The following is a 21,129-nucleotide window of genomic DNA, read 5'->3' on the forward strand; positions in this document are numbered from 1 at the left end:
CTGTTAAAGAGTTTTGTTGCACAAAGAATGGAAGATAAAGGAATCATATGTAATGCTGCAGCTACAATTCATCAACTGTGATCTTTGCCAACAAACCTATAAAAAGCTGTTCACAGTTCTCTTGAAACAGGGAGAGAAAAGCAAACCCAAATTAAATGTTTCTTTTTATGTATGCTTTTAATATCAAATGTGTATCTTTGCTGTTTCTACAAACAGACTTAAACTAAAAATAACACCCTTTTCATTATTTTCATTCTTTGGCAAGAGAGACTGTTACACTGTGTCAAGTAATGGCAAGATCCTTGATTAAGAAATAGAAACTGTAATAATTGCATGCTCCTACAATGTATTACTGAAAACTCTTGAGGTATAATAAGTGCTACAGATTCTAAAAAGGGTTTATAGAAAACCGTGCAGCCAAATCCTTATTGGAGAAGATCTTTCTTTTTCTGGTCCTTGTTGCCAGAAAATTACAGTCTACACATTACCTCCTTTAATAGTTTGTCAGTATGTCACAACTATGTTAGAAAACATTAGGTTTCCCTTCATCATCACACAAAAGAATAAATATAGTGGAATGCACTGCACTTGCACAATTTTGTTCTTTCTAATGGCGAAGTCAGACATGGAGTGTTGAAAACGTATTAGTTAAACTGAAAAACAAGAAACAAGAATCAGCTTGGTCAAGGGGATCGCAACATATTTCAGGACCAGTTTCCCCCTATAAAAAAAAAAGAAAAATATGGGTCACAGTTCAAGGGAGGGGTATAACCCTGAACACAAGCACTCAGTTATTGGGGGGGGGGGTGTTCCACCTTGTTCTATAAGTACAGCCAGTTCATGTTGAGATATTGAACTTATTAGGAAACAATTTGTTAACATTTATCATAAACCAACAGGACAAGAGAACCCAATATAAGAGATGCAAGACAAATTTTAATCCATACCTATATGGTCAGGGGTGATCAGAGGATTTTGATAGGCAAGGAATTGGGATCAGTCCTACTCCTTTACAATTTATACTATGATATCATCTACACTTACAACAAGAACCACGATGGCGCAGTGGTTAGTATGCAGTACTGCAGGCTACTTCAGCTGACTGCTGGCTACCTGCAATTTGCAATTCAAATCTCACCAAACTTAGGGTTGACTCAGCCTTCCATCCTTCCAAAGTTGATAAAATAGGACCCAGATTGTGGGGGGCAATATGCTGACTTTGTAAAAAATGCTTAGAGAGGGGTGTAAAAGCACTGTGAAGCGGTCTATAAGTCTAACTGCTATTGCTATAACATGTCTGTCTGCAATAGGAAGTTTTGTGTGATTTTTACAAAAGCTGAGAATTTTCAACTTTCATACTGAGGGAACCACAACTTAACCTATGGTTAAGGTGTGAAGCTGGAAACCTCATGAGTTCTTGTTCTCTCTCTTTCTCCCTCTGCTGTCCTCAAAAGTTAAGGCCACCTGCTATTCATGGATATCACAACATGCCTTTGCAGAAGGAAGGGACCATTCACATGTCTAGTTCTACACATGAATGTTTTCTTCAAAGGGTTTAATGTACTTCCTACATTTATAGTCCTAAGTAATTATAGACAGCAAATGTAGAAATTTCTTAGAGAAAACAAATCACCTGCATAATCCAGCAATCTGGGTGCAGAAGTACTCATACAAGACAGGTGGAGAGTGGGAAGAGATGGCAGCAGTTAAAACCAAGAAATACAGCTCATATTCTGGGAACAAGCTTGGGCAGTAACCCTCTTCCATTGTAGTACCTGCAAATGAACAGACCCAATCTTGGGTCTTATTCCCTGTCTACAGCTGACCGCAAGACTTGAAGGTACTCCAAACTAGACACAACAACCAAACAAGTACCAACTTATCAAGCAACCTAAAGGAATTTTATGCCTAGACTTCAAAAAAAGAGAAGTGTGGGTAGAACTGTACAGCCACTTACATTACTTACAATACAAAACCAGGAGGTTTCAAGTCACTTAATCGCTCTGTTCACATAGTTAACCCTATGAGCCCTTTGCCAATCAGTGGTTCTGAAAGCACTCAGTTAAATTTACTGGCTCTAAAGGGGATATCTACATCCTTCAGGAACTGCATGGTTTCCTTGAACTAGGATAGTACTAGTAGTAAGGTACCTTAGGGCTTCCCCTTGAAGAAGACAGAAAGTAGAAGGTAGCATGGCCATTTCAGCCAACTGGCATTTAGAGGTTTTTCCTGTCCTGCTACGCCTTGGCAATGAACTTTGTAATGGAGGGGCTTTCTTTTCAGCAATCTTCTATCACACTTTTTCCTTGAAGTATAATGAGCAGAGTTTGTACTAGTTCAGCATAAGTTATGCCACATAGTTGATTAGGTGATAGTTTAATCCTAGATAAATTCTGGTCTGATTTGGATTAAGATAACATTCTCCTAACCCATTTATACTGTTCACAACATAGACACCTTGTTTCAATTACAGGCCAGTAAATTACCTACCTACTGAAATTTTGAATAGTGAAGTATGCAGAGTTTTAAACTCCAAGGATATTTTTTTACCTTTCAAGTGAGGAGTTCAAGCATGTGTTTCATGGAGTAATGTCACTTTGAGTGATTAAGAATGACATCTCCTTTGACTGCAGATCAACTCCTGTTAATTCTATGGGCATGTCCATGTTTTTCATTCACATCAATAGACATCTGGTCATTGCTAGCATGTTCTGCAGTTTCATAATATCATATCTAGGCTATGTCCCTGGAATTTCCTAGAGGTTGTCCACCCAATCAATATCAGCCAAATTTGCATAAAATTTGATAAGAAACACATATACATGACAATAAGCTACCGAGTTTTGCAGAACTGATACTAAAAATTGAGAAGTAAAGAATGCAGAGTATTCTTATATAGCATATTTTTAGCACAATTCAAGAGTCTGCGCGCAATCATGATCATGCAACTTTATTTATTGGGTGGATCCTGGCTCAGTATGTAGTAAAGGGAGAAATGGAAGAAAAAAAAGCAAAGTGTCATCCTAGAAACAGCAGCCTACAGTCACATAAAACTGGAATCAGAGCAATATGGGGTAAAAGAAAAATGGGCAGAAGAAGATTAAAGAAATAAGTCATGCAAGAAATGCCCACATCAAAAAAAATCCTTCCAGTATTTGGAGTTGTTAACGGTAGAGCTATGTAGCAGTCCAGAAAAGAAATTGTGTTTATATCTAGTTTATATCACCGTAATAATGAAAGAAGGGCAAAACAAGCAAGAAATACAACAACTCCTCCACACTTTTCTTGCCCATTATAAATAGAAAAGTTCAGTTTAACACAAAGTTATACTTCTTAAAAAATAGCTAGAAGGTAAAGACAATAAAACAACGCATCTATACAAATGGCGAATATGCAATGAAGAGTTTAAGTTACAAGAAAAAATTGTGACAAATGATGCTTTTGTCTGTCTCTCAAGTGAAACCAGGGCTTTATAATCTTGAGTTATTTTCCATTTCTCATAAAGATTTAAAATAGAAATCAGTAATTACACTGCTTTTTCTAAATTTGAACACTATGGCATTTGTTCAAGACAAATAGATTGAACTCAAATTGTATTTTGCCATTAACAAAATGCAAAGGAAAAGACTTAGCGACAAAAGGCACAGCAAGAACAATAATCCACCTGAAAATATTGCCCTGATGGGCATTGTACTTGTATTGAATGTAAAACTAAATTATAATAACCATACTGAAATTATCTCTCCCCAATAATAATTGTTAATGCAGCCCCACATTTGCCAACTATAGAGAAATATAAAAGTGAGGGGATGGGAAGGAGGTAAAGCACATAGTTGTACAGGTAGTCTTTGACTTATGACCAGAATTAGAATCAGAATTTCCACTGCTAAGCAAAACATTTGCTAAGTGAGTCCCACCCATTTTACAACCTTTTTTTGCCACGATAGCTGAGCAAATTACTGCAGTTGTTAAATGAATAATACTGTCATTAAGCAAAACTGGTTTCCCCAAATGACTTTGCCTATTGGAAGCAAGCTGGGAAGGTCGCAAATGATGTGATAACATGACCCCAGGATAATGCAACCATCATAAATATATGCCGGTTGCCAAGTGCCCGAATTTTGATCATGTAAACATGGGAGAATGCTGCAACAGTTGTGTAATTGTGAGGACCTGTTGTAATTCTAACTTCAAATGGTTGCTAAATGAGTGGTTGTAAGTCAAGGACTAAGTGTAAGTAATGCCAGCAAGGAGACTGAACGGAGGCAGAAAGGCAGACAAATTACCCAGTCTCACTAAGGCTCCCTATGAGCACCATTCTTGTCTCTAGAATTATCATTATTAGGAGATGCCTTGAACATAAGAAGCCAGCGCAGTCCTAGGCTGCATTAATCATGGTGTAGCATCAGGATCACGTGAAGTGTTAATACCACTTTATAATACCTTGGTAAGACCACACTTGGAACAGTGCATCCCGTTTTGGTTGCTATGATATTAAAAAGATGCTGAGACTCTTTGTAGAAAAGAGCAACAATGTTGATTAGAGGACTAGAAACTAAACATAGAAAGAATGGTTGCAGGGATTGGGGATGCCTAGTTTAATGCAAAGGATTAGATATGATAGCAGTGTTCCAATATTTGAGGGGCTACCACAAAAAAGAGGGGGTCAACCTATTTTCCAAAGCACCTAAAGGCAGGACAAGAAGCAGTGGATGGATACTAATCTAGGAGAGAAGCAACCTAGAACTAAGGAGAAATTTCCTGATAGTTAAAACAATTAATTATTGGAACAATTTGCCTCCAGAAATTGGGTGTGCTCCAACACTGGATATTTTTAAAGAAAAGATTGGACAACCATTTGTCTGAAATGGTACAGGGTTTCTTGTCTGATCAGGGTTGGACTAGAAGACCTCCAAAGTCCTTTCCAACTCCATTATTCTGTTAAATTCAGGGTGAGGCATCTTCCCCTGGCTCCCTGCATTCACCTCAATACATGAATGGCATCAAAAGGATGGTAGGACTATTCATCTCTCATCCTGCTTCACTGAATGACCATTTCAACATCTCACAGGGTCTGAACAGAACCAAAAACCCTAACTTTAACTGAGGACACTCCTCAGCCAGAATAAGATAATAGTTTTAATTACTTTAGTTACTTACTTTACTTTAATTACTTTAGTTACTCTAGAGTAACAGTCATTGAATTCAATGCAACTTGTCATAAATAGTCTTTCCCATCCCTTCCCAAGTATCTTTTACCTTGTCTCATTTCCCTCCTGGTTATCTTCCTCCCTTTCCTTTAGGATTCCCTCTATAGTACCCCTCCCTTTTTTCCCATCTCCATCCTGTTGATTTCTATTCCTTTCCCCCTGTTCCTGCTGGGAAATAGAAAAGGAGTATATGTGTTTGCGTGCTTGGATGCAAATGCAGTTTCTTTCTATACAGACATGGCTATTTTAATTAGAATTAATTCATAATTATGTATTAAAAGCCACAGTGGCACAGTGGTTATAATGCAGTACTGCAGGCTATTTCGGCTGACTGCTGGCTGACTGCAATTTGACTCCTCTTCCAAGGTCAGTAAAACAAGGACACTGGTTGTTGGGGCAATACGCTGACTCTGTAAACCGCTAAGAGGGGGCTGTAAAGCACTGTGAAGCAGTATATAAGTTTAAAGGCTATTACTATTGCTAATTAAATTAATATTAATTTAGCTTTTTCTTCTGGCCCTGTCCTTTTTAACATAATTCCTAGTTGGTATATATCTGCACCCATACAATTGTAATTTTTCTTTGGCACTTTTGTTTGGCTTTTTTCTCTCTCTCCTTCCACTTCTTTCTTTTCTTTCTTATGAATTGTCTTAAATTCTTGGGGAGGGAAGTAAAATTTATCTTAAATTCGTAGTTTTCTTCCTTTCATGTAAAGGTGAACATTATTAATACAAAGCCTATTCAAAGCTTTTATCTCTAGTTGTCCTAGAAAACTGGCTCAGCATAAAAAAAAAAAATCCTGTCCAGTTTCTAATGTGTGCCCACATTGCAGGCTTCCACTGATGTAATCGTTTTTAAATTAAAAACCCTGGAAATTCTGTGGGAAAGGTCAGATAAGGAATTATCAGTAACTTTCCAAGATTCCTCCTGAGTAGCCATGACAGTCAGTGTACAATAAAAAAAAATGAAGTTGATAATAGGGTTGAACTAAAACTTTGTAAAACTGCTAAATTCCTCCAGACTAGAATTCATTATTCCGTCTTTGAAACAGGAATAGAATATAGAAAAACAGAGTTGGAAGAGACCTTGGAAGGCTTCTAGTCTAATTCTAATCCTAGTTTAATTTTAAAATAGTACAGGGTGACTGATACTTAACTATGGCTTTTTTGAATTTTTTTCCTTTAGAGAAAAGTTTATAAAACACCAGAGAAAAGAATAAAGCTATGTGTCATCCTTCCTGTCCAAATTACTTTAGAAATGATGCAAGTCCATGCAAGTGTAATTCCCAACGCTCACAAAGGAAACACATTGAGCATCAACAACCAGAGCTGCCAAAAAAGCATAAACTTGGTTTTTTAAGGATATCATACCCTTGATGAAACCATGTCCACTATTACTTTAAGCATTATTTCCTTTAAAATATTCTGATGATTACAATCACAATTTATCTTCAGTTAATGCAGTGTCAAGTTGGGAGGGCTATTTCCGATTAGGTCAAGCTAATAAATTATTTCAAGATTTGTTAATCTTTTTGTTTTCACTGAAATGGATGTAACATTACCTTTAACTTCTCTGTGACTATACATCTTTATAAACATTTCCCAGCGTGAAGAAAACAAACTACAATCACAAGGGTTGCAAAGACAATTCTGAACAAGTGCTAATACATTATAATCAAGATGAATTCCCCCACCCCAAAAGAGTGTACCTATTAATCAATCATCAGTTGCATCAATAAAGAGAGTAATCATTCTGCAGTAATTGTAACATGTATAAACACAGTCATATAAGGGTAAAGAATGTCTTGTAAATACCTTTCCAAAATCACGAACATCAAACAAGTCAAATGCTTCAAAGAGTTCACTCTTCTTCATTCCAAATATTTCACAGCAGGCAGAAAGGAATGTTCTTATGTTCTTCAAGCACAGAAACTAAAGAGGGGAAAAGATAATACTTTTAGTCAACTATCTAATTATCAGCAAGGATATTCAATTTCATTCAAAGGTATGTACCTCTCAGGGACTTTCCTCGATTATTATAATTTCCTAGAACCTTTATAGAAAGGTTCTAGGATAACATCATGAAACCTTTGCAGAGGAAGGTCAGAGAATATAACAGAATGGTTGACATTTTCTTTAACTAATTGATCCTCCAATATGTGGAAAATTGCATTTCAAAAAGAATTCATTCACTGGAAGTCTAATGCTCAAGAAAAAAGAAATTCCAACTTCCCTGGGTTTATGCTACTGGTTTCATGATTCTTTAAATCCTCATAGTTCTGGTGGATTATAGCACTGGAGAAGTTTTCCAAATTGGGAGTTTCATATTTAAAATCTTCATTCAGAATTAATTAATTTCCATCGAAGCATGGTAAGAGTTTTAATCCAACACAGGAAATGCGCACAGGGAAAGCTGCCCCAAAGTATATATTACAGTTTCCTAAGTCAACTAGCAAAGATTAGGAAGACTAGGAAGAGCTCTTTTATCTTGGTATACTAAAAAGCAGAGTAAAGACTTAGAGAGAGAGCATTAATGGGGCTTGTCTGGCTGCTTTGGTCAAAATGAAATTTTAATCCATACAATAAAAACTTAATACAGGAAGTCCTTGATTTACAATCACAATTGACACCAGAATTTCCATTAAGCAAAGCAGTTGTTAAGTGAGTTGCAGTTAAAATTGTGAGCTTTTTTGGCAATGGTTGTTAAGCAAATCGTTACAGTTGTTATGTGATTCACTGTGAATCAGGTGGTCATGAACTAAATTGAGCTTCCCCCATTGATTTTGTTTTCTGGAAGATGGCTGGGAAGATCAGAAATAGTGATCACATGACCCCAGGATGCTGCAACCATCATAAATACATGCCCATCACCAAGCACCCGAATGTGGATGTGACTGTCAGGATGCTGTAATGATTGCAGGAGAGGACCAGTTGAAAGTTACTGTTTTCAGCTATTGTTAACTTCATTAAACTTATGATTGTAAGTAAAGAACTACTTTATACCTAAGTTGTTTTGACCCCTGATATAAATAGTGACTTTTCCCGATTTTACATAATAAAATTACTTTTTCTGCCTTTGAAAGTTGCCATTAATAGCAAGTATCCAACTTCCGAGCAATAGAAGTGCACAGTAATTAATTAACTAAATTTTAATTGTAGTTATAGTTGTCTTTTTAAATTACCCTAAATGGTAACTCAGTAAATGAGGTTACACAATTTGTTAATAATATAACTAATTAACATTAGGGAGCAAATGTAACCAAAATGTTTTATTGGAAGAAAACCAGTATCTACGGTATACACAGTATACTTTTACAATACTTAAAATTTAAAAAGCCACAAATGCTTATGGCAAGAGCATAATGAAAAGTAACTACATCCCCACAACAGAATGCAAGCACTGGTAAAAATGAAAAATAGTAAACACAGAATGGAAATAATTAGCATTTTAACAATATTCCCTGCTCTGCATCTCAAAAAATGAGATGTAAGACAAACTGATTTGATTCGAGAAAATCTGCTGATCCTAATATTTCCATTTCAACTGCTAAAAAGCAACTTAAATGCAACCTCTGTTTTTTAGACTGCAATAACACTATTAAGTCAGCTTTTTCAGTTTCCTCTTCTTTCTTTTCCCCCTTTGAACTAGAATAGATTGTAAGCCATCTTGAAGAAGATACTGCTCTTGCAGAAGAATTTGCTTCTACATCTACCCTCACATATATGCGAGTTAGGGCATCAATTATCAAGGTAAGGCAAAGGCAGAAACAGTATTGTTTATTTCTTTCTACCCCACACATCAAAAGTGCCACTGGCTTAATCTAAGGGTCAAACTCTCTAGAACGGTGCTGCTTTGATCTGTTTTCAAAATAGTTGCTTTTGAAATACTCTCTGGATAGAGAGTGTTCCCTAAATTAGGGACCGCTGGGGAGAAGGCCGGTCACTTGCCCTGCAACCCATGAATATCACAAGAAGGACAATGGGAAAAGGGGTCAAGGGTGGGTGGTTCAGTTTTAGCAAGGCATTGCCTGATATATGTATTTGAAATTGTAAGCTGCCCAGAGTTCATTGATGGAGATGGGCAGGCATGGAAAATGAATGAATGAATGAATGATCCAATGCTGAACTGTAAATGGCTTTAAAAGTGATAACCATGAGTTTGAATTGAGCCCAAAAGTCTACCAGCAATCAAATCAGTAATTTCAGAATAGGTGTTATTCCCATTAGGGGTCCAGTTGTCCTGTTTTGTATCAATTAAGTTTTGGATTGTCTTCAAAGGCAGCTTGATCTAAAGAGCATTATAACAGTCTAGGCGGACGGTAGGGTAGGCATGGGTTACCAGGTCCAAAGCAGCTTGGTCCAAGTAAAATCATACCAGAACTGGGTGAAGACTTCCCCCAGCCATATCCTCCTGTTACATAAGCAGCAGCAGCAAGTTGAGTAGTACCTCCAAATCATGGATTTTGTGGAGAGATATCCTCATCCACTTTAGAAGCCAATCTTTTTTTGAAAGAGAGCAATGGTTCCCATCTGCTTCTTGTTTTGATAACAGATGGACTGATTTGGTATCAAGCTGTTTCCTTGTCACCTTGTGAGAACCTGTTCTCTCACAATTTTGTTCTAAAACTCACACATTTTGCACCGAGGTACATGTTTTCAAACAGTCACCTTAAAGGGAATCTTTTCCGCATCTGCAGTATCTGCACAATATACTACTGAATACACTCTAAGAATTCTGTAACATAGTCCAAGAAATGCATTCACTTTACAAGAACCTTGCAGGCCCTGAATAAAATATTCAGTGTATTATATACTGTGGGAGAGAAACAGGGTACTTGTCCGGGGGAGTGTATTTATACTATCTCAGATCTTATCTCAGATCTATCAGATCTCAGTTCTATCTCAGATCTTACCTAGTATTTTTTAAAATCAAGTTATTGGGTTTTTTTTTTAAATAAAAGATATATCCTATGCGGCTAAAAGACAAAATGACTATTGTAAGAAGCGAAGGACTAATATCCTCTGGGAGGGAGGGATGAAATCTAGAGGCAGAAGATTTCCTTATCAGTATCCTTGAGTGAAAAAGTTGTAAATTTATGTTTACAAATCAGTTACTCCCTTATGATGAGTAAGTGATGTTTAAGATAATCAGGATTGGAGAGTTTTATAAACTGAGAAAGAGTTTTGTTTCTTTTCTATTTCAATTTTTCCATCCTGTTTACAAGGGAGAAATTACTATTTTTCAACAGAATAAAAATATCCACAAAGTTAATATGCATATGTTTTAGGTGATGTTACTCAAATTTAGTAATCTATGTATACTCACAGTTTTATAATAGATAATAAATCAACGTGTAATATGATACATCAGTGGTGAAATGGGGCTATGACATTGACTTGAGCTAGTCAGTGTATTTAAGAGCATTAAAACAACTATTTATCAGCACTTGCCAATCCTGTCTCCAATAGAAAATGAGACACATCTTTGGTTACAACACTCAAAAGTAATTCCTTTAAGTAACAAGGCCCTTGACAATAGGATGAAATCACTTCTATTGCTTGAAAGTGCACTTTGAGTGTTTGGTTTCAGATTTAATGACCCCACAGTCAACTCCTTTGTCTTTCAAACAGATTAAAAGATTATTTCTTAATAGTTAACCTAATCCAATTAATTGTCCAAATGTGGTATTAATGCTTCTATAGGAAAACAGACTTATAGTTTTCATTTTTCATCATTTGTAGGGGGTCACTGTAAAAATTTTACAGCACAAAACCATATAATGCTAAACATTTTTGAACTAATTACTTTTTACAAAAGGGAAACATTGATAGAATGAGTAAATGTGACTATCTTGCCGATAGAAACCATGTTGCTTTTCAAACAAATAAACTTGTATGTTTAAAGAAAAAAAAGAAGAATAGGCTATATTGTTTCAAAGGGCATAAAAACTTGGCTGAGGCAGCAGATTTTGTAAAAATGTCAAAGCACATCTTAAAATGTGTGCTATTTTATTATAATAAATGAATCTACTTCACAATTCTAGAGGGACAACTACTCAATTGGTAGCAAACTATTTTTTAAATGAAATATTCCATTTCAGAGTAAAAGCATCAAACCTGACCTGACAGGTGTGGTGCACAAATAGCTATATATAAACAATCTATATATAAACAATTTAAAAATGTATTTTATTTATATAACTTTTCCAAATTACATTTGGATCCTGAAATGAGAGTGGAACTGTAATGTAAAAAATAGACAATGCCAACTATTAAAATCTTTTTATATGCATCATTGGCTGAATGTTAGCAATTACCGGTAATTATTCCAAAATATTTAACCCACTATGTGTTTCCTCAGAATTTGTTTTAAAGTATTTTCCTTATATGCGTAAATTGTACAACAGGCTACCTACAATGTCTTTAATGTATACCCGACAAACTAAATTCATAGAGATTGTCAGATGTCTATATACTTGGAAGCTCTAGTAATGCAATTTTGTAAAATAAATTTACAAAAAAGTTAAACATAGTGTAATTTAAACATTATAAACCTAATGCTGCTTTGAAATAGCCACTATTGCCTCACCTACTAAAAGGAATTTTTACATACCTTTATTCTTTCATGGTAGTGGGGAAAGATTTAAACATAGATTTCTTAAATTTGATAGCCCTTGTTCCCTAATCTAGTGTCCAAATCAATTGAATTTTTAACTTTCAGAATTTCTAGCAAATGATTTATAAGAAACCAACCTTGACAAAAAAAAATCAGACACTAGATAGACTTTTCTGTTCTTCAAATAAATATTGACACATATGTGTATGTTTGATGTGTGATTATATTCCATTACTCTTTCCATTAATAAATTTCCTAAGTCATTCAGGCCCCGATTTGTCTCTTTGAAAATGGCTAAATTCTACTTTATTGTTTGCAAAACTCATGTTGATACTTTCATTTTTGTTTATATAGTGGAATTCATTCATGATCAAAATATGGGCAACTGGCCCATATTTATGACAGTTGCCTTGCCCCACTGTCATGTGATCACCTTCTGCAACCTTCTGACAAGCGAAGTTAATAGAGAAGCCAGATTCACTTAACCACAGTGTGACAAACAACTGCAGTGATTCACTTAACACATGTTGCAAGAAATGTTGTAAAATGGGGCAAAATTTGCTTAATAACGGTCTCACTTAGAAATGGAAATTTGAGCGCAATTGTGGTCATAAATCAATCGATACCTACAATAAATGTAAATTTCTCTGTGTATGACACTCTGTTGCTAGCACTTCGCTGAACCTGTCTAGGATTCAAAAACTAAGCAGGGATGTGTCTAGTTAATACTTGGACAGGTAACCACCTGAATTAGGTAGGGCTCAATCTGGTTCATCAGATTCAGAACCTGGACAGCCTGACCAGATAGACACTTACCCTATGTTTCAGGAATTAATAAAAACAGGAAAATGAGGGGTTGCAGGCCAGGCCAGTTAACCAAGAGCTTGTTAGGCAAGACAACACACTGCAAATTATAAAGGTAAAAAAATGAAAATCAAGCAGCCCACTTGAAAGCAAGAAGAATAATTCAGCAAATTAGTCAAGCTGGCAGTCAGAGGCATTTTTAAAAGGACATCTTTCTGACTTGCTTTTTGTGGGAAATAGCGTTTTACCTTCTTTCTTGAATTTCTGTGCTTTGTTTGGATTACCTGGCTGAACTGCACACTGGAAATTAATTACTTCTGGATCTCCTTATCTCTTTTGGTTTGATAAGTAAACATTTGTGCCTATATTTTTCATACACTTTAAGTGGGATTTCTAGCCCACAACTTGTTTTTGGTTTATTTTGTGTTGAAGATTTATAAATGCAATAAAGACCCTGAAGCAATCTGCCTGTGTATAACTGGCACCACAAAACACCAGGATTGTATACTAAGCTGAAATGTCAAAACCACCCAGGAGACAAACCTAGCAAACCATTTCTGTTGTGGTACTATGGAAGTCAAATGATGGTGTCCATGCAGTCACCAAGAAAGAAGCTTTATCTGAAGAGGTCTTTAAATCAAGATGCGCTACTTAGCACCCAAACCATTCATTCCATATTTATGCTTCTCCCTTTTAAGAAGAAGGATACTGCGTACATAGACACATGGGGTGATGGGAGGACAGCAGATTATGAAATGCTTCCATGTGAAACATGTTATGGAAAATTAAACTAAATTCCAGCAATGCCATCCCATTCATTACCTGGTAGAAAAATGCAATTTTTTTTAAAAAAAATACTGCTTTAAAATTAACATGAATATCCACTGGCATGATAAATGTTTTAGGATAAAAAGTAAGAATCATGAATAATAGAAAGTATCTTTGCAAAAACTGAGAATGTTTTTGTGTAGAAGGCATGCAGAAGTCCATACATTTGATGGTTATTCAGTCTGGCATTCCACTGTGCAAGACTGATGTGGGAAATGTAAAGAGCCCATTACAGGAAGCAGAGAGTGAAAACTGCTAATTCCGATACCAAAGAAGGAAAAGTTTTTAGCTGCCAAAAGGCATCTGGACTTCTGAGAGTCTCTTTTACACTGAAATTCAATGCAAGATGATAGAAAATGAAAGGAAAAGCAGTGGCTGTTTCCTCCTTTTAAAACATGCAGATTTGAGAAGCAAATAGATAATTAAACACGGTTACATTGACACAATTTCTATGTTATCATACTCATGATGAAAGCTCTCTCATTATAATGGGATTTAGTCTAGATATATTCCATTCTGAATCACTAGGTTCACTATTGAAAAGATTTTAGAACTTTGCAAGAATATTTCCTGACTATCCACCAGGGCTACAAGCATGCACCTATGGATACAACTTAAGAATCTTGGCATGTACACTTAAAAACAGACTAGAAGCAGGCTAGGGATACACTGGCATACAGTAACATACTGCAGGCATGAATGGGGTAGGCCAATTCCATAAAAGTTAATAGGGCTTTGGGCACCTAAGTTAAGATGTTTTTAAAAAGATGTAAATAATAACAATAGAACATAATGTACACTATTCCTTAGGCAGACAACCTAATAAAGAAAGTGCTTTGTAGGCTTTGGGTATGATTGCAATTGATCTTATTCCACAGTGTATTACACTCAGGTCCTTCAACAGAAGTGGTCTCTTTACATGTGCATATCACACATACACTCACTGGTTAGAAGTAACACACCACAGTTCTTTAGAGAAATGCTTTGAAGGGGCGATTCATTCAAAACTTTATCCATGCTAAGTATTCTTTCAAAAGTCAGTACAACATTAGTTGTTTACTGTACAACAGAAGTAAGAGCTGGAGGATCTGACTAATTCAGACCTGGATTTGGATCACCCTACTTGTGATAACTTTAATACATTATGTAACAAACATGCAGTGTTGAAGAAGAAAGCCAAAAGTAGAATAGCAGGCTAATTAAAAATATTGACAAAAGTTAACCATTTTCCTCCATAGAAATCATTCCTTGCTTTTTTACAGTTTTCAGCAACCAAATAAATTAAATTAGTTCTGCTCCACCACCACAAGTAATTGTCATCATGTTCAATACAAATAGCTGAAAGCCTTCTAATTGAACACATAAAAATGCTAATACACAATACCCCCAATGCTTCCTCATGAGGCCCCAAAGGAGAGGCGAAAAGCAAATTTAAAAAAAGATTGTTAGAAGAATTGAATTATTGGTTTTCTAATCAAGCTCCTTAAATTATACGCCAGTAAAAAAGAATCAAGCCAGACCAATACTTTTTAGACCATTACATTAAAAGCCTGGAGGTATATGGATGTTTTAAATTGATGCCAAAAACTCATAACATTTGCTGTCAGCTATACCTAGACTAGGGGGAAAAAATCCGCCATTAGAGCACTGATATCAAAACTGCACTATTTTAGATCACCAGATAGTGAAATGCAGCATCTCAAGAATGATAGCTTATTTTTGTGCCACTAAGTTCTAAATATTTGATCAACAATAAATCTGACTCATGTAAAAAGGCAAGCTATTCAAAGCAAAATTAGTGAACAGGTCTCTTGCTTACTTTGTTTTGTCCTCTGTGAAAATAAATATTGCTTCCCAGATGTATGTTCTACCCTCCACCCTGATGTTATCAGGTTTGGATTGCACAACACGACAACCACCACATGGCAACAAAATTGTAGTTTTCTGTTTGCTATCAAGTTAGGCTCCCAATATTTCTCTCAATTTTTGCAGCCCAGAACCCTGTAGTCCTACTTTCAGCTAATATAGCCTCTGGCTGGCAGAGAGAAATATAATGCAAATGTCAGCAACCTCCCATTCACAGCACCTGTGGCAGAGTAGAATAAATTACCAGGCAATGGGATTATAGGCTGAGCCGTTCTTTTCAAATGTGCATACTTCTAACAGAGCTGCTCCTGGCCTAATCTGTGGTCTTAAGCCTTTTAACTGGAAATGCAAGAACTGAAACAGAACATCTAAAAATAAACAATAATAGAAAAGATGCAAGAAGGATATTTGAGGAGGAAGAATGAAAAGAAAATTATCATCACCTAATTTAGATGTTCAGTGTTATGGATGATTTTCAGGTTAGTAAGGTTTCCTTAGGCTTGGTAACTTAATTCATAGTAAATTAACCTCAATTCATCGAATAAGTTACAATTGACTGAGATCATATATTAGGGTTATTCTATATGAGCATATGAATACTTAAAGGCAGCAAAGAATTAAGAGGCTGTACTTTATCTCTTTGTTGCCATCTAGTGATCATTCAGAATTTTGCAATATATAATGATTTAGTCCATTCTGTAAACCAAGGCATTAACTTATTGGGTTGCTTTTTATTTAAAAAGTAACATCAGAAACTCTGAAGTCTTCAAAGGGAGGGCAGGGCACAGATTTACTAAATGCAAATAAATATTAGTATGGAATTATCATTAAAGAAATTCAAAGTGAAACTGACTACACTGAAATAAATTCAAAATAAACCTAGAACCTCCAATGCTTATCTGGAGCAGTTGGATTCTTATCACCTTGGCAGAGCTTTAATCAGTTTAAATCAAAGAGAAACAGCAAGGGAAAAAAAGAGAAAAGCCAACAAAAAGCAGAGACATCAGGATTGACTCACACAGAGCTTAAAAATAGAATCTCCATTTGTTTGGCCTTCAGGTATCTTCTATAAAACATTTACTAAGTCACAGCTGACATATTGATTAGAATTCTCTGATGGTGTTGCTTTATAATTCAAATGTTTGGCTTTAGCACATTTTCCCAAAAAAATCTATGAAGTATACATGACTATGTTTGGGGCATCATAAGTTAGAAAAAATATGCCTCATCTACATCCATGAAATAGTTATTTTTTTCCACTTCCAAATCTACATACAGTCTCGGAATTCCCAGATAAACCACTCACCCCAATATTATCTGGGATTGACTCTGCTTAGCTTTTGAATAGGCAGGTATTGCCACCTTCTAAACTCTGGGGGATTATGGGGGATGTGAACATTTGGCAAACCGAAGCAGCAGGAAAAAAATTCTAGGATGAAGTTCATAAAATCAAATATGGCACTAATCTTTTAAAAGGGAAGCAAAGCAGGTCACCTTTCAACATATATGCAGCCAAATTAAAGCTATTATCTATTGAAACAAAGATAACTACTTGGATTTCTAACCACCTTCCTTTCATTGTCCCAAATTTATTGTCCTAAACCAGGGGTCTTCAAACATGACAGCTTTAAGACTGGTGGACTTCAATTCCCAGAATTCCTCCTCCAGTCATGTTAGCTCAGGAATTCTGGGAGTTGAAGTCCAAAAGTCTTAAACTTGCCAAGTTTGAAGACTCTTGTCCTAAACCTTCTTTCCTACAGGTGCATGATAAATCAATCCCCAAAATTAAAAACTGATGTTGGTAATAAATATTTAGAAGCTTGCATATTTTACTTCCAGTCAGAAACATCTGTTGAGATCTGTTGGGGTTGGAATAGGAGTTCTTAATAAAGCCAAGTGCTAGACAGATTTCAACGGTAAACTGTTTACAGAATCGGAAGTTAAGCTTCAATTGCTAAAGGATACAGAAGGTATTAAATATCTACATTTTAATACTTCATGAAATTCTTTAAGGATTAGAGCCGGCCATCCTATACCTCGCTGATCTTCTTCCCCTACCCTTATACCAGCTGCCAATCCTTGCATCAAATGTACTAACAGATGAACAGCTGACACTGTGTCTTGCATCAGTTGGAAGTAAAAGAAGCAAAAAAGAAATTCCTTCTCTTGTGATTACTTGTGGTTATTTATGCAGCTCCAGCCTAAAAGCATCTGATTATTTTCGTATCTGAAAAAAAAAATCTCTTATGGCAAGTTAGATGACTCTCACTACCGCTCTGTGCTCAGAGATACATAGGCTAGCACTTGAAGTTTATATCAATATTTCTATTACAGTGCCTTCAAAACCTGCAGCTTGTTTCAATAACCACCCAAGTTGCATCCTCTATTTCATCTGTTCATTTTTCAAACTCATCTTTTGAAAGAAAGGCAAGTAGTTTGTGGGGTTTGCATCAATAAAGGTAGTACAACTAATACAACCCAGATTTACAGTAGTAATTCCCAGAATTAGTCAAATTGTTATTCTAATATATTTGAAGGATTCCAGATAGCGATCAGGGGAAGAAAATAGAACATTGGAAATTCAATGTTGTATACTACTCAAAAGCTTAAAACAGAAATATGGAATTGATCGGAAATGTTTATATATATTGTCTAATGTTAACATATTAGAGCCCATGAGCAAAAGATAAAAACGACTGTTTCCTCTTTATGGAAAATATCACTATGCAATTGCTGTGGTTGTGCCTTAAGGAGTTATCATGGACAAATTCTGCTTGCATGCTAAAGTAGACACAGGAAAAGAAATAGAAAGCTGGACGGAAGTAACAAATGATGTAACAATACAGACGTACAGTATAGTTGAGAATTAAGATTAATAAAAATAACTGCTTTGACTCACATGGTTATGTGTGCACAAGGAACTTTTGCTGTTTTGTTTTCACACAGAAACTGTTTTTTCATGTAAGGAGACAGTTACAAAGCAATGTGGCAAAACAGCTGTTGCCAATTGACTTTTAGAAATTGGCATTCATGCCAATTCCTCCAGACCAAAACAAAGCTTCTCCAAGTTTTTGTGCAGAGCTAAGAAATATCAATTGTAAACATTAAGGCACAAGAGTTAAATAACTATTATTTAGTAATAATAAATGTTTTATATTAATGCTATTTTAATATAAAATATTATTTTAATAATAATGCTTTATATTATTGCTATTTTAAAAACCTCATCAAAATCTCCATCCAGAAAGAACATGACTATTCTTTTATATATTAAATCAACAATTATTTTTTCATTTTCATTCAGCCAATATTCTCATGTTTTGAGAATAAAAAATACAATCACAATATTAATTTATTTTATTTATTTTTTTGTCAAACAAGTATTAGATAACAGGTATAAGTATAAACATGGTTACGAATACATGAAATGGATACCAATAAAAAAAGAAACAAAAGGACAGGGACGTTAGGCATGTTGGTGCACTTATGCATGCCCCCTACAGACCTCTTAGGAAAGGGGTAAGGTCAATAGTAGACAGTCTAAGGTTAAAGTTTTTGGGGTTTGGGGAAAAAAAACCACAGAGTCAGGTAGAGTATTCCAGACATTGACCATTCCGTTGCTGAAGTTGTATTTCCTGCAATCAAGTTTGGTGCGGTTTACCTTGGGTTTGTATCTATTGTGTGCTCGTGTACTGTTGTGGCTGAAGCTGATTGACAGGTAGGTATGTGGTGATGAGAAAACAGGAAGTCCTCGACATATAACTACAACCTGGCACAGAAATCCTGTTGTTAAGCAAGGCAGTTGTTAAGTGAGTAATCCCAATTTTATGATCTTTTTTCCTTGGTTGTTAAGGGAATCACTGCAGTTATTAAGCGAAACACGTGGTTATTAAGCAAATCTGGCTTCCCGTGTTGGCTTTGCTTATCACTTGAGTAGGTCACAAATGACGATCACATGATCCTTTGACTTTCACTTTCTCCTTATAATGAATTTCTAAATTGACTGGAGCAATTTCTTGGTCCATGAAGGGTTTGCAGGTACCTAGCCTGCTTTCCCTTCTAAACCTGCCATTGTTCTCAACAGGAAGGATTACAGAAACTTCATGTTTGCAAAAAAATATGTATCAAAATAGTCTTTTCTCCTGTTTAATAACTAACTCATGGCTTGATCTCCAGATAGTCTTATTTCTGATCTTATATGAGATCTCATTACATCTATTACAAAAATATCAAAGTACTTCAGAAGTGATACCAAAACAAGAGAAATCTGAACAGCACTCCTGAATATTGACTAAATGCAGTATAATTTGTACATCTTTACTTATTGAATCTAGAAGGGGTTTATTCTAAAGTACCAAAAGTTTTAATGTAGTATGTTGTAAGTCATTTTGAATTCACTGTTGGACGTAAGATTTTAGATATTTTATAATTTAACATTTTAGAAATAGTTATATGCCTCACCCACTCATGGATTTATATATCATTTAAATTTAAAAATCCAGACACTACAGTATATTGCTAGTTACCATACACTTCTATGAACAAGGTTCATTTTAGGATAAATACATGCTGTTTTCACTGTGCCTGCAGCTTTCTTGATAAATGATGAGGCTTAAATCCTCAGGTTAGCAACTAAAAATTTTCTGAAGCCCAGCAAGAACACATAACAGCATTTCCAAAAGTACCTTTTATTTATGATATGCATCTATTCCACCATCTCCTGAGTTAGGCAATGTGACATTATTGATTCTTTTGAAAGTGGTAAGTATATGAGTGGGCATGATGGTTTCCTGACATACTATAGCTATAAATATCAAATGGGCAGAAATAATAATATATGGATTATTGGAAATAAATATTGGTTATGGATGCAACAAGCAGTTAGGATGTTTCGCACGGGATGCTACAGATTGCTTTAAGCATGCAAAACGTGGCTTCCACTATCTACATAGACACACAGCCTTGTTTTCACTTCTACTTTGGATTACAGTGGTACCTTGGTACTCATTGTTAAATTGGTTCTGGGAAGTGCAATGAGTACCAAAAACAATAAGTACGAAACCATTTCTCCCCCATTAGGAATAATGTAGTGAGTCACAAGACTGGTGACAACAAGTTGTAGCTTGTGCATTGAATACCAAACAAATGATAAGAATCAGGACAAAATTTCCACATCAAAATGCGTTGAGTACCAAATTTGATGAGTTTCAAAGCAGTTGAATACCATGGTACCACTGAATTGTTTACTATTTAATGTAAGTCTAGGAAACTATTTTTTAAACTTAACTACACTTAGTTCAAACAAGTCAACTTCACTCCTCAAGCAGTAAAGCTGAATATTTTAACCTGAGACCTGGCAGCCAACAGAAGTAAAAGCTATTGAATTGTTTTTCATCAAGCCCCCAAAGTAAGAGGAATGGCAAATGGGCGTTGGTTAATTTACCTGTGAATGCCCTTTCTATCTATGCTGCGAGAGAGCCCAGGATGGGTAGACTCCTTCTTATGACATCATTAGCTGAGTCTGTACTTATATATATAAAAAGCCAGCTCCCGGGAGAATCCCCAGCTTTGGCGAAGATACTGGACAGACTGAAGAAGTGTCTCTGAAAGCAAACAATCCAATACATTAACGTGCCTTATCATCTCCAGACGACCCAAGGGAGGAGCTGGGCTCTCTTGCAGCACAGATAGAAAGGGTGTTCACAGGTAAATTTACCAACACCCATTCTCCTCCATGTTGCAGCGAGAGCCCAGGATGGGACATACCAAAGCTTGCATGTCCACGGGCGGGTCCTCGTCCAACTCA

The 21,129-nt window shown here is 35.8% G+C and overlaps 1 protein-coding gene across 4 annotated transcripts in view; it reads right to left on the reverse strand.

Moving 5' to 3' along the window:
* Positions 1-21,129, reverse strand: part of VAV3 (vav guanine nucleotide exchange factor 3) — a 181,062-nt gene that overhangs the window by 128,844 nt on the left and 31,089 nt on the right. For all 4 annotated transcript variants that reach the window (XM_087930284.1, XM_087930281.1, XM_026700429.2 and 1 more), the window contains exon 2: positions 7,025-7,141. In XM_087930284.1, coding sequence (XP_087786410.1) covers positions 7,025-7,141 — 117 coding nt within the window. The remainder of the gene's footprint in view (positions 1-7,024; positions 7,142-21,129) is intronic.

The sequence above is a fragment of the Pseudonaja textilis genome, chromosome 3 (assembly GCF_049901715.1).
Source record: "Pseudonaja textilis isolate UNSWEBS1 chromosome 3, rPseTex1.2, whole genome shotgun sequence".
NCBI lineage: Eukaryota > Metazoa > Chordata > Lepidosauria > Squamata > Elapidae > Pseudonaja > Pseudonaja textilis.